General features: G+C 49.5%; 2 protein-coding genes across 2 annotated transcripts; both read left to right on the plus strand.

The window, feature by feature from the left end:
* Positions 1 to 6,472: 6,472 nt before the first annotated feature.
* LOC123171610 (uncharacterized) lies at positions 6,473 to 7,939 on the plus strand. The gene has a single exon (XM_044589046.1). The coding sequence runs from the start codon at positions 6,561 to 6,563 to the stop codon at positions 7,236 to 7,238; it is 678 nt and encodes a 225-aa protein (XP_044444981.1). The 5' UTR covers positions 6,473 to 6,560; the 3' UTR covers positions 7,239 to 7,939.
* A 2,842-nt stretch (positions 7,940 to 10,781) lies between these two features.
* LOC123171627 (uncharacterized) lies at positions 10,782 to 11,444 on the plus strand. The gene has a single exon (XM_044589047.1). The coding sequence runs from the start codon at positions 10,782 to 10,784 to the stop codon at positions 11,442 to 11,444; it is 663 nt and encodes a 220-aa protein (XP_044444982.1).
* Positions 11,445 to 14,070: the final 2,626 nt, after the last annotated feature.

Consider the following 14,070-nt stretch of genomic DNA (forward strand, 5'->3'; position numbering starts at 1 on the left):
TCCCCTGGCTGTTGTGTTATGTGACTCAAGTCATCAGCATCCGGAGGTCGCACATAAGTGCCTTGGAAGTTGTCAAGGAATGCGTCTTCCAAATTCTCCCAACTGCCTATGGAGTTTGCCGGCAGGCTGTTGAGCCAATGCCGAGCAGGTCCTTTGAGTTTTAATGGGAGGTACTTGATGGCATGTAGATCGTCACCGCGGGCCATGTGGATGTGGAGGAGGAAATCTTCAATCCATACCGCGGGGTCTGTTGTACCATCATATGATTCAATGTTCACGGGTTTAAAACCTTCTGGGAATTCGTGATCCATTACTTCATCAGTGAAGCATAAGGGGTGTGCGGCGCCTCTGTGCCGGGCTATATCACGGCGCAGTTCATACGAGTCTTGTCTGCTGTATTCGGCCCGGCCGGATTTGCTTTTAGTATATCCGGCGTGACGGTCATCGTCACGCGTTGGGGCGCGCCCGTGTGATCCGTAGATCGATCTTGTATGTCCTGCTTTGTTTTCCAATACGTCTCGCAGGTCCTGCGTGTTACCCCGGGCCTTGGTATTTTTGTTTGACTGGCGGCGGGGTGCGGGCTGTACTTCGGCCTGATATGCCGCTTTGTCTCGGCCACGAGGTGGCCGGTCAGCCGCATCATACGCTGGAAGCGTAGGTTTTAATGCTTCCTCCTCGAGTTGGGGTAGCAACCTGCGCTTTGGGTAACTTTTGGTTGGGCGTTCGAGTTCGTATTCCTCGGCCGCCAGGACCTCAGTCCATCTATCCGCTAGCAGATCTTGGTCAGCTTGAAGCTGTTGTTGCTTTTTCTTCAGGCTTTTTGCTGTGGCTATAAGCCGGCGCTTGAAGCGCTCCTACTCGACGGGATCCTCAGGCACGATAAACTCTTCGTCGCCGAAGCTCACCTCGTCTTCGGAGAGAGGCATGTAATTGTCATCCTCTAATTCTCCGTCTGCTGCCTGTTCCTTAGGGCTAGCTTGCCCATCCTCCGGCTCGAAATCTGGCTGGAAGGGGTTGTCTTCGTCTTCGGCACTATCCGCAGCGTTCTTGTCTCTTGTGCCGGTATCGCTGCTTTTGCTATGGCGGGGCTTAGAGCGGCGCCGCTGACGCCGGTGCCTGGGTTTCTTCTCGGAGGGATTATCCTCCGTTGCCTTATCGCCATCGCCTTCTTTGGGGGTGTCCACCATGTATATATATCATATGATGAGGTGGCAGTCCAGCGCCCTGTGGGCGGTGGTTCCTGATCGTCTCCTACATCGTCGTCCATAACGTCGATGTCTTCGGAGCCGAAATCGAGCATGTCGGTTAAGTCGTCGACAGTGGCTATTAAGTGGGTGGTGGGTGGGGAACGAATTTCTTCGTTGTCCGCTTCCCACTCAAGCCAGACATAGTTCGGCCAAGGGTCTCCTGACAAGGAGAGAGACCTTAATGAATTTAACACTCCGCCCAGGGGTGAGTGCTGAAAGATATCCGCAGAGGAAAACTCCATGATCGGTGCCCAATCAGATTCGATAGGCACGGACGCAGGCGGTTCGGAGCCTGTGGCCGGGGACGAATCCAAGTGTCCGGCGGCACAGGTCTCATAGGGGGTGAAGTCAGCATTCGGCTCTATCGCCGCTGAGTGCGCGACCTCTGTGGCGGGGTCCATGCACCCGTCCTCGGACGGCGCAATCTGCTCCGGATTGAGGGCCGGAGTAGCCGCAGGTGTGATCTCCCGAACATTGTCCGACGGCAGAGCTAAGTCATGCTCTTCGTGACTGTGCGGCGCACCTGACATGGGCTCGAATCTGTCGAAGATCAAGTCTCCGCGGATGTCGACAGTATAGGTCAAGCTTCCCAACCTGACTTGATGGCCAGGGGCGTAGCTTTCGATCTGCTCCAGATGGCCAAGGGAGTTGGCCCGCAGTACGAAGCCGCCGAATACGAAGATCTGTCCGGGGAGAAAAACCTCACCCTGGATCGCATCGTTGCTGATGATCGAAGGAGCCGTCAAGCCTTATGGTGACGGCACAGTGGAACTCTCAATGAAAGCACCAATGTCGGTGTCAAAACCGGCGGATCTCGGGTAGGGGGTCCCGAACTGTGCGTCTAAGGCGGATGGTAACAGGAGGCGGGGGACACAATGTTCACCCAGGTTCGGGCCCTCTCGATGGAGGTAATACCCTACTTCCTGCTTGATTGATCTTGATGATATGAGTATTACAAGAGTTGATCTACCACGAGATCGTAGAGGCTAAACCCTCGAAGCTAGCCTATGATCATGATTGTTCTTGTCCTACGGACTAAACCCTCCGGTTTATATAGACACTGGAGGGGGCTAGCGTTACACAAAGTCGGTTACAAGGGAGGAGATCTACATATCCGAATTGCCAAGCTTGCCTTCCACGCCAAGGAGAGTCCCATCCGGACACGGGACGAAGTCTTCAATCTTGTATCTTCATAGTCCAACAGTCCGGCCGAAGTATATAGTCCGGCAGTCCGAGGACCCCCTAATCCAGGACTCCCTCAGCCATTAAGGAGAGCGAGGAGGAGGAGCGGTGGAGGGAGGCGGATGAGGCGGCTTTCGAGGCTGCCATGGCGGAGGCCATGGCCCTCTCCGCGGCGGGCAACTGCGTCGTGCCGCCGGTGACCCCGCCGTCCCCGCCCAAAGCCGAGCCGGAGGAGCCGGCCTACCTCGAGCGCTACTCCTGAACCGGAGTAGTGTGCGAGTGGGTCAGTGATGTCTACTACGCAACCTTCTCTTGTATACGTTGTTGGGCCTCCAAGTGCAGAGGTTTGTAGGACAGTAGCAAATTTCCCTCAAGAGCATCATGAAGAATATGACTAGCACATTTAAGTCTAACCTACTTCCTATGCATAGGGATTTTGTGAGCAAACAATTTATGGAAACAAGAATCAACTAGCATAGGAAAGCAAAACAAGCATATCTTCAAGATTTTCAACACATAGAGAGGAAACTTATTATTATTGCAATTTGTAGAAGCATATGATCCCCCTCATAATAATTTTCAGTAGCATCATGAATGAATTCAACAATATAACCAGCACCTAAAGCATTATTTTCATGATCTACAAGCATAGAAAATTTACTACTCTCCACATAAGCAAAATTCTTCTCATGAATAATAGTGGGAGCAAACTCAACAAAATAACTATCATGTGATTGAAAATTAAGATCAAGTTGACAAGTTTCATGGTTATCATTATTCTTTAAAGCATACGTGTCATCACAATAATCATCATAGATAGGAGGCATGCTTTCATCATAATAAATTTGCTCATCAAAACTTGGGGGACTAAACATATCATCTTTATCAAACATAGCATCCCCAAGCTTGTGGCTTTGCATATCATTAGCATCATGGGTATTCAAAGAATTCATACTAACAACATTGCAATCATGCTCATCATTCACATATTCTTTTCCAAGCATTCTACGTAATTCTTCTTCTAGTACTTGAGCACAATTTTCCTTTCCATCATTCTCATGAAAGATATTAAAAAGATGAAGCGTATGACGCAAACTCAATTCCATTTTTTGTAGTTTTCTATTATAAACTAAACTAGTGCTAAAACAAGAAACAAAAAGATTTGATTGCAAGATCTAAAGATATACCTTCAAGCACTCACCTCCCCGGGAACGGCGCCAGAAAAGAACTTAGTTGACGGGGTGTGAGTGCCGCTTACCTAGCCTCCCCGGCAACGGCGCCAGAAAAGAGCTTGTGTCTACTACGCAACCTTCTTCTTGTAGACGTTGTTGGCCCTCCAAGTGCAGAGGTTTGTAGGACAGTAGCAAATTTCCCTCAAGTGGATGACCTAAGGTTTATCAATCCGTGGGAGGCGTAGGATGAAGATGGTCTCTCTCAAGCAACCCTGCAACCAAATAACAAAGAGTCTCTTGTGTCCCCAACACACTCAATACAATGGTAAATTGTATAGGTGCACTAGTTCGGTGAAGAGATGATGATACAAGTGCAATATGGATGGTAGATATAGGTTTTTGTAATCTGAAATTATAAAAACAGCAAGGTAACTAATGATAAAAGTGAGCGTAAACGGTATTGCAATGCTAGGAAACAAGGCCTAGGGTTCATACTTTCACTAGTGCAAGTTCTCTCAACAATAATAACATAATTGGATCATATAACTATCCCTCAACATGCAACAAAGAGTCACTCCAAAGTCACTAATAGCGGAGAACAAACGAAGAGATTATGGTAGGGTACAAAACCACCTCAAAGTAATCCTTTCTGATCTATCTATTCAAGAGTCCGTAGTAAAATAACGCGAAGCTATTCTTTCCGTTCGATCTATCATAGAGTTCGTACTAGAATAACACCTTAAGACACAAATCAACCAAAACCCTAATGCCACCTAGATACTCCAATGCCACCTCAAGTATCCGTGGGTATGATTATACGATATGCATCCCAATATCTCAGATTCATCTATTCAACCAACACAAAGAACTTCAAAGAGTGCCCCAAAGTTTCTACCGGAGAGTCAAGACGAAAACGTGTGCCAACCCCTATGCATAAGTTCACAAGGTCACTGAACCCGCAAGTTGATCATCAAAACATACATCAAGTGGATCACATGATATCCCATTGTCACCATAGATAAGCACATGCAAGACATACATCAAGTATTCTCAAATCCTTAAAGACTCAATCCGATAAGATAACTTTAATGGGAAAACTCAATCCATTATAAGAGAGTAGAGGGGGAGAAACATCATAAGATCCAACTATAATAGCAAAGCTCGCGATACATCAAGATCGTACCACCTCAAGAACATGAGAGAGAGAGAGAGAGAGATCAAACACATAGCTACTGGTACATACCCTCAGCCCCGAGGCTGAACTACTCCCTCCTCGTCATGGAGAGCGCCGGGATGATGAAGATGGCCACCGGTGAGGGATCCCCCCTCCGGCACGGTGCCGGAACAGGGTTCCGATTGGTTTTTGGTGGCTACAGAAGCTTGCGGCGGCGGAACTCCCGATCTATTCTGTTCCCCGATGGTTTTAGGGTATATGGATATATATAGGCGAAAGAAGTCGGTCAGGGGAGCCACGAGGGGAACACGAGGGTGGAGGGTGCGCCCAGGGGGGTGGGCGCGCCCCCTGCCTCGTGCCTTCCTCGTTGCTTCCCTTACGTATACTACAAGTCTTCTGGATTGCTTCCGTTCCAAAAATAACTCTCCCGAAGGTTTCATTCCGTTTGGACTCCGTTTGATATTCCTTTTCTGCAAAACACTGAAACAAGGGAAAAACATGAACTGGCACTGGGCTCTCGGTTAATAGGTTAGTCCCAAAAATCATATAAAAGTGCATAGTAAAGCCCATTAAACATCCAAGATGAATAATATAATAGCATGAATACTTCATAAATTATAGATACGTTGGAGACGTATCAGTCAGCGCTCCGCCGATCTGGCTCGGGGCGACGAAGAAGCAGGAGGCGGCCTACCTCGACCACTGGCGCCGTCTTCGGCTGGCCGAGGAGCGTCGGGAGGGCGAGCGCCTGAAGATGCTCGAGCGTGAGGCCGAAGAGGAGGCGCGCAAGGCCCAGGCAGCGGCGGTACAGCCCGACATCGCCGCCCTCTGGAACACGGCGTTCCCCTGGGCCGGCCCTGCGCCGACGTTGATCGACCTCACGGGTCCCGACGCAGACGCCGCCACCGACGAGGACGCCTAGGGCAGCGCGTCATCTAGTTTTTAGTGTTTAATTAATGTAATGTGGACTTTCGCCGGCCTTCGTGGCTGGCTTTTATGTTTAATTAAATGCCTGTTTTTATTTTTAAAATGCTTGCAATACTTTTTTTGGGCGCGCCGACGAAATGGGTCGGCCCAGCGTTGGGCACTCGCGCCGACCCAAACACAGCGCCGGACGTTTGTGTCCGCCGGGCCGACCCAAACGGACAAAAAGCAGACAAAAGCGCCGTCCGTTTGGGTCGGCCCGTTGGAGTTGCTCTAAATGTTGCATCGGCCTTGCATTCCGACAAGGCGACGGATACGACTACGCGCACACGATGTTATTCAGGTGTCAGAGGCAAACAGAGGGCGGAAGTGCCTCACGTACAATGAAAACTGGTCCGATTTGGTACGATAGTGTAATCCACTGTGAACTCACCTTGAGCCAGCATTGATTAATGGTGGCCATACTACTTCATACAGAAATCGTAGATATTCTGCGTACGTGTAGCAATGCTCAACAGAGGGAGAAGATGACGAGGTTATCCTGACCTCGAGCACAGCACCTTCGTATAAGGTCGCCGTAGAAACGCTGCCGATACGCGCACATATAATACAATATATCTACGCGATGCCGTATCAAAGTGTGGAAGTACTGCTGTACAACATTAACCGCCCGGTCAGTCGTCTCGTTGCTTGCTTCGTCTGTACGCAAACGGAATTCTTGCGCCAAGACTTGCTAGTATACGAGGCACCCCCGCGCGCAGAGACCTCGAAATTCCAGAGAAACTGCGTGCCCATCGGCCGGTGAATTGCTACGGAAGGAGTATAGGTGGTGGCTGGTTTACGGTCGAGACAACAGAGGCCATGGCCAGGGATTGCTTCTCACGCGTGTACGGGCAGGCCATCGCCAACACCGTCTGCATCGGCGGGACGGCCCTCTTCGTCTACGTGCTCGTCAAGCTGGCGCGGGAGCCCCACCGGAGCAAGGGCTCCGTCGTCGTGGTCACGCTCTTCCTCCTCTTCTGGGCCTGCCTCGTCGCCTGTGTGTACAGGGCCTTCTGCGGCAGCCTCCTCCCGTGGTCCACGCTGCGCCGGTGCCTGGACGGAGAGCTCCTGCGGCACCTCCGCGCCGCGGGGCGGCTTCTCTGCCTGCCGTGCCGGTCCAGGCAACGGCGCCGACGCCGAGGCGGCAGTAGCAGCGGCGGCGGCGGCGGCGCTCTGCCGCAGTTTCTGGACCCAATGCAGAGTGGCATGCCCGTGCTGGCCCGGGAGCCACCGGTGCTTGGCGGCGCGCGGGCGGCGACGGCGCATGACATCCTGGCGTACGAGCAGCCGGAGGGCGGCGGCGGCGGCGCGTCGGAGTGCGCCGTCTGCCTCGGGGAGGTGGAGAAGGGGGACACGGTGAAGCGGCTGCCGGCGTGCCTGCACATGTTCCACCAGCAGTGCATCGACCCGTGGCTGCTCGAGCACGCGACGTGCCCGGTCTGCCGGTGCATTGTCTTGGCGCCGTCGCCGTTGCCGTTGCCGGCCCAAATGGTATGAGCGACGCCGGTGATGAGAGACAGCTGAGCGCACGACTCAAACCCTTGTTCTCGTGCATCACCGTGCGTTTGTGGAGGTCACTCAAGTCATGGCACGAGAGCGTCGTTCCAGATTGGCGCTCTGTGATGCGCGTCGATGCTTCTCCCGGTGAAGCAGCAAGTGTCTCCTGAATAGTAAAAACTGTCGTGGCAGTTGGGGCAGGTGACATATTGCCGGCGGACCTGACTGAGCGCCGGAAGACGTAGCACCACTGCACCAGTGCCTGCCTCTGCTTTATCATCTTCTCTAGTTGAGCAGCAAATCGAGCGCTCGGTGGCAACACAAGCATAAGCAACCGGTCGCACAAGGTGTAAGTAAGTTTGCGTGCCCGGTTATGACTTATGAGTTTATAATTAACTAATGGATTCGTGCTTACATCCTTTATCTGTAAACAGGTTTATCTTTCTGGTTGTATCACAGTTTATTTTTGTCTCCGATCATGGACAACGAAATGAACTGTAGGAGTACTTATAATCATCAACTTATTCTTGCCACTGTTGCTTTTGACCAGTATGTTGGCCGGCAAGATTTGATAGTCATAGTACGAGCATAGAGGACTTTGTAAAGTTGTGTGATACAAGTGGTTAGTAAAACAGAGTGTTTTGTGTCCAATTTGTCAGGCAATCTTTCAGACTCTGTTTGTTTGTCTGAAACATTTTGGATGGTACATAGTACATGCACTTGCAACGTGATGCCAATTCAGACTTTTCCTTTTTGGGGTGTTCGATACATGCTTTTTCCGGAAACAACGTATTATCTCCCTATGGTATTTGTAGCTTTCCTTCCGACTTAAGGGTGGTAAGAAGTGATGATTTATATGTATCTAACGTATTTTAGTTCTAGATAGATGCATCTATTTTTATCTATCTTTGTGATAAGTATTTTCGAAAGGAGGAAGTACAAAGAGGTAGTATCTCACCACCACAACCATGGTTTTCATGAATACCCTCGACGCCCTCAAACCGAACAAACAAATTGTTTATCTGTTATACAGGGGAATTTTTTAATCCCCACCTGTGAATTCGCAGCAGATCATCACACATGCGCGCACAAAAAAAAAACAGCACCAACAAATATTTACATCTAATCACAAATTTCCTGCAAAGAGATAAAAGGAAAGTCAATCAGAGTCCCTACACCATTAAGAGGAAAGTATATTTTTGGTCCCTTAAGTTTATTGAAAGTCTACATTTGCCTCCTCAAATATTTTGGGAAACATTTAGTCCCTCGTGTCTCAACACTGGGTAACTTTCGTCCAAAACTAAAAACATGAGGAACCGCTGATGTGTGACCGATTTTCTCCCTCCTTATCCTATCTCCCTATCATATACTAGCAGGCATTTTCTCCAACATCTTGCATGTGTTCACCCAACGGCGACAAAGGATGTTAGCACGCCCCTGCCCGTGCCACTGTACATGTCGCCTCGCCTTTGCTTCATGGCGTTGTCGCGCCTAGATGGGTTGCCGGACGGCGGCGAGTGCAGACTGATGTGCACCCGTGAATATTGAGCTCGTTAAGAAGGCCATAGACGGGCTCGCAACCCCGCTTGCCATGTTCCTTGCAGACGTCGTCGTCACTGGCAGGAGGTGCTTCTTTCGCTGCTCGCCTCCCTCGCTGCCTTTCGTGCCCTCCGCAAGCCATGTGCGCTCCATCTCTTTTACACCGCGCCCTCGACGGCCTCGCGCCATGCGCAAAACTGAGGGCTGCGTCATTGTCGCACGCCTCTCTTCCTCAGCAATGGTGCTCAGGCAGAGGCCACTATGTGCACTACCAATGCTCTTGTGCGGGGCCGCTTCAAGAGGCCCATCTTCGGCGGCAACGATGATGGCTGGCTCTGGACGCAGGTGGGCAGAAGGAAGGGTCGCTTCGCAATGTGCGCTGGAGGCGGCATGACGGTAGCATGGATGACTCTGGAGGGAGGATTCACGAAGAGTGGGTGAAATTATGACTTCGACTGTTGATGTGGGATTGTGGCGGGTGGAATTCCAAAAACCGGTGACACATCAGCCTCAATACCACTTTGCTCCGGTTTTGAATGAAAGTTGCTAGGTTTTGAGACATGAAGGACTAATTATCACCAACGAATAATCATGAACCAGATGTAGATTTTTGGTAAACTTAGTGCAAAAAATATATTGTTTTTCTACATTCTAAATGTATTTATTTGTAGGGGAAACTTGAGAGCTTTATTCAACTGAAAGCATCACTAGGCAGTCAGCCAGAATGCTGCCGACCAGGAAGTTAGGGGTCTCACTGATCCAGCTTTCAGTCAGGGCAACCGTGAGCTAATCTTATTAATGGTGAATAAAAAAGAATTAAAACTACCAGCTAGCTATCCAACTTCTTTAAAGATGGGCGCTAGAACGAGAATCATGGCGAGAGTTCCGGAGGTTTACTACATCTAGGTTGTTAGTTTCGAGAAGTATATCCAAAAGGCCTCAGAGTTTGGTGAAGATAACCCCATCACAATTCACAGACAGGCATGACTTTCACAATTAATCATGGGTCTGTCACTCCAGGGTAAGGCTTGCACCACGCCCAAGGAAGGAGTTGGCTGACCGGGTTAGACCTCTTCCAATGCAAAGGTGCTTAGATGAGGTGCTAAGTGCATTAAATACCTTAGCAACTGAACTTCACAATGTATAGATGCTTAACTTGTTGTTGCTAAACACACTTTATTTAACGAATTAGCACCTAAAGTCTTCATGCATTGGTCAAGTTATTTCATTTAAGTGGTTTGCCTAGGTTCACGCGCTTGAAATTGGTTCTTCCTGGGGTCACCAAAGTGCTCTCTCTTCTCCTTAATTGTTGTGACATATCATTTTTTCGCTTATGTGGCATGCTTAGCACCTGTCCACCATAGAGCACTGGGAAGGGCTTTACACCCCCTGCCCCACCATTCCCATCTTCATGCCTAATGGTTGCATCTGTGTTGCTCTAACGTGACCAGAGTCCGGTGATCGCCATCCATAACCCGGGAACACCAGACTTGCGGCTTCGGAATGTCCATAAGTGCCAGATCCTCCCTAATCCGTTGAGCTAAATACGCCATATCAAAACATGCTTCGTCATGTGTCAATCTATTCCAAAAGTACCAGATAGACCACGTAACAGAGATAATAATCAATGGCGCGCTGTTTGGTCGTGAATCTAAATGTATATTGTTCATTATTTTTGATATAGCTTACCGCTCATGCCAAGTGGTAATCTAAATGTATAGGGTCGCCCTAGAAACGCAGCCGACCATATTATACAACTCCGTATATATCTACGCCTTGCCGTATCAAAGTATGCAAATACTATACAACACCAACCGCTCGGTTAGTCGTCTCTTCCTCCTATGGTTGGCTCATTTGCTCGTTGCTTGCTTCTTCTGTACGCAACGGAGTTCTTGCGCGACGACTTACGAGCCATCCCCGTACAGAACAGAATTCGAAATTCCTCAGAAATTGCGTACCCATCGGCCAGTGAATTGCTGGTTTACGGTCGAGACACGAGAGGCCATGGCCGTGGATTGCTTCTTCCGCGCCTACGGGCTGGCCGTCGTCAACACCGTCTACGTCGGCGGCACGGCCATGATCCTCTACGGGCTCGTCATCCTGGAGCGGAAGCCCCAGCGCAACAGGGGCTCCATCATCGTGCTCACGCTCTTCCTCCTCCTCTGGGTCTGCCTCGGCGCCACCGTGTACACGGCCTTCTGCGGCGTCCTCTTCCCATGGTCGGCGCTGCGCCGGTGCCTGGCCTCCACCCACAGGGCGCTCCTGCGGCACCTCCGTTCCGCGGGCCGGCTTCTCTGCCTGCCGTGCCGGTGCGCGCGCACCAGGCTACGGCGCCGAAGCGGTAGCGGTAGAACCGCTCTGCCGCAGTTTCTGGACCGGATACAGGGCCACATGCCCGTGCTGGCCCGGGAGCCGCCGGTGCATGGCGGCGCGCGGGCGGCCACGGCGTATGACATCCTGGCGTACGAGCAGCCGGAGGGCGGCGGCGGCGCGTCGGACTGCGCTGTCTGCCTCGGGGAGGTGGAGAAGGGGGATGCCGTGAAGCGGCTGCCGGCGTGCCTGCACTTGTTCCACCAGCAGTGCATCAACGCGTGGCTGCACGAGCATTCGACGTGCCCAGTCTGCCGGTGCATCGTCTTCGCGCCATTGCCGGCCCAAATGGTATGAGTGACACCGGTGATGCCAGACAACTGAGCGCACAACTCAAGCCCTTGTTCCAGGTCTCCCGGAACGGGCGATGGCGGCGCATCTTGGGTCGTGGCCTTTCCAGAGCTTGCCGTGGGGGATGCTGACACGGTGACCCTGGTTTTTTTTTTTTTTTAGGCAAAGACACGGTGACCCTGGTGTGGCATCTTGTTCGGCTCCGAGCGGAGTTGGTTTGATGTTGAGTTCTGGTAGCAGAGTGGGTTTTCAGCTCCCGATTGCCTACGCACCCTATGTGAACAGAAAAATATTTTTTTCTTCAAAGTCAGAAATTTTGCAACATAAAAAATGATCAAACTTTGTAGATGCTTGCAATTTTTAATGCCAAAAAACCATTCAAGGAGTTCTACAAACGAAAAAGATTTCAGTGCTTGAAGTTTGAAGCACTTTTAGCACTGAAATCTGAAACTCATTTGTACACCTTTCTCTACATGATATTTTGGCATGAAAACTTGGAAGAAGCTACAAAGTTTGACCATCTTTGATGTTGCAAAGTTTTGGTTTTTTTTTAATTTTTTTTAATTTACTGTTCATAGAGGGTGCCTAGGCACCCGGAAGCTATCACACCTTTTTTGTTTTGGTAGTTAGTGTTTGCTGCGTGTTCATGAAATTCTCTTGCCCTGCCCTATGTTATTGTGGAGTTGGAGCTATAAATGAGGTCCCTTGGCGTGACGATGACACGAGATAGGTGTTCGGTTGCAGGGTATGGTCATCGTAGGATTGGTGGCCTAACTAGTACGTATAACATAGCAGCAAAAAATTCAGAATTTGTCATACACAGAAGCCCAGCCCCAGTCTTCACATAGACGTACAAGCCTTCAGCCCGTTAGCCCAACTCCATCGATCACGCACTAGAAGACGGTTGACCCTTCGATCTGTGATCTGTAGCCCGATCCCTAGTCAATCAAGTCAAGGAGGAAAGCACTTGACTAATAGACACATGAAGATCTCACCCTTGTGTCCTACATGCTCCCAGGGTGTAGAAGATACAAAGCACTTGCTTTTCCTATGTAGAAAAGCGAAGGAGGTTTGAAAAAGGCTAGGGTTGGATATGATTATTGAGAGAGCTTGTGAGATTGATCGTGCTGGGGAGGCAATACTGGAATACTTATTACTCCTTCCAGATCAAGATCTGCGCATTATGGGGTACGAAAATGTTCGAGAAATGGTAGCTATCTCTGCTTGGTATCTATGGTGGGAAAGAAGGAAATTAGTGCATAAGGAATTCACTCAAAATGCGACTCAGATCTCAATGGGGATCATAGCTCTTACATATAATTTTGTAAATGCATCATCTTCAAATGCGTCCATAAAAAAGGGGGGTTGGCAATGTCCTCCTAGGGGCTTTGTGAAACTCAATGTTGACGCCTCTTTTGACCATGACTTGCTGGAGGGTACGATGGGGGCAGTATTGAGAGACGACAAGGGTAGGTTTATTGCAGGAGGGAATGGAAAGATAGACTACTGTGCGGACGTTCTCATGGCGGAGGCCTTAGCTCTCAAATTTGGCCTAAATTTAGCGCAAAGGGCGGGATGTAATCGCCTAATCATCAACTCTGACAATCTGAAGGTGGTTGAGACAATGCAAGACGGAGGACAGTTTGCGGGAGCGGCGGCGGCGGCAATCTTCGATGACTGCTATCACTATGCTTGTGATTTTATCATGACTAAATTCGAACATTGTAATAGAGAGGCAAATAAAGTAGCACATGAACTTGCTAGATTAGCTAGATTTTTTTCGACTTCGGTTTGGTTTGAGGAGCCTATTAGTGAAATTGTAACATTTCTCACAAACGATGTATTGGTTATTGCTAATGAATAAAATTTCGTTTATTTAAAAAAAAAGTCAAGGAGGAAAGCGGCTAAAAGAAAGTCAAGAAAGAAAGAAAATTCCTCGCCCTGATCGGCAACAGAGAAACCCTCGCCTCGCCTCGCCTCGCTCGAACGCACCCATGCCCTGCGCCGCCGCCGTCGTCAACAGGCGATTCCCCGCCGCGTCGGCGGCCGGGTCCGGCGTCCTGACCACCCGCCTCTTATTATTCTCCATCTAGTCTAGTTCCAAATTGCAGCACAGGCACAGAGGCACCCAGGCCAACGCACACTGCCCAGGTAATTTCTAGCCTATCTTCTAATTTTGTTTTCTTATTGGTGTGCTATATCGAGCGCGATGTATTTGCAAGCGTTGATGATATTAAGATTATACAGTTCTATCAAAAAATTAGGAAACACAAGAGGCTACTACCCCATGGTCTTCGTTTTAATGGTATAATATGTTCTCTCTTTTTATTTTTTGCAAATTACATACGAACGATTGACTTAGTCTATGTCACGTGTCTTGAATTTCCTCTCATAATAATAATAAATTTGAATTTCATTTTAAATGTGAATTTGTGGCATACTTCTAACGCACATTGGTGTGCATGGGAGCAGTGGCGGAGGTAGCATTTGACGACAGGGTGGTCCATCCCCAAAAAAAATTGATAAGCAATATGACATGTGATATTCCAACTACCCCTTCATAAAAGGAAATATAAGAGTGTTTAGATGTTTTCATGTGCAGAAGATTGGAGTACAAAAGCTCCGGGCTCCA

Source organism: Triticum aestivum, chromosome 1D, assembly GCF_018294505.1.
Source record: "Triticum aestivum cultivar Chinese Spring chromosome 1D, IWGSC CS RefSeq v2.1, whole genome shotgun sequence".
Taxonomy (NCBI): Eukaryota; Viridiplantae; Streptophyta; class Magnoliopsida; order Poales; family Poaceae; genus Triticum; species Triticum aestivum.

Excerpts from the sequence above, each read along its gene's own strand:
- LOC123171610 (XM_044589046.1), top strand. The coding sequence starts at position 6,561 with ATGGCCAGGGATTGCTTCTCACGCGTGTACGGGCAGGCCATCGCCAAC.
- LOC123171627 (XM_044589047.1), top strand. The coding sequence starts at position 10,782 with ATGGCCGTGGATTGCTTCTTCCGCGCCTACGGGCTGGCCGTCGTCAAC.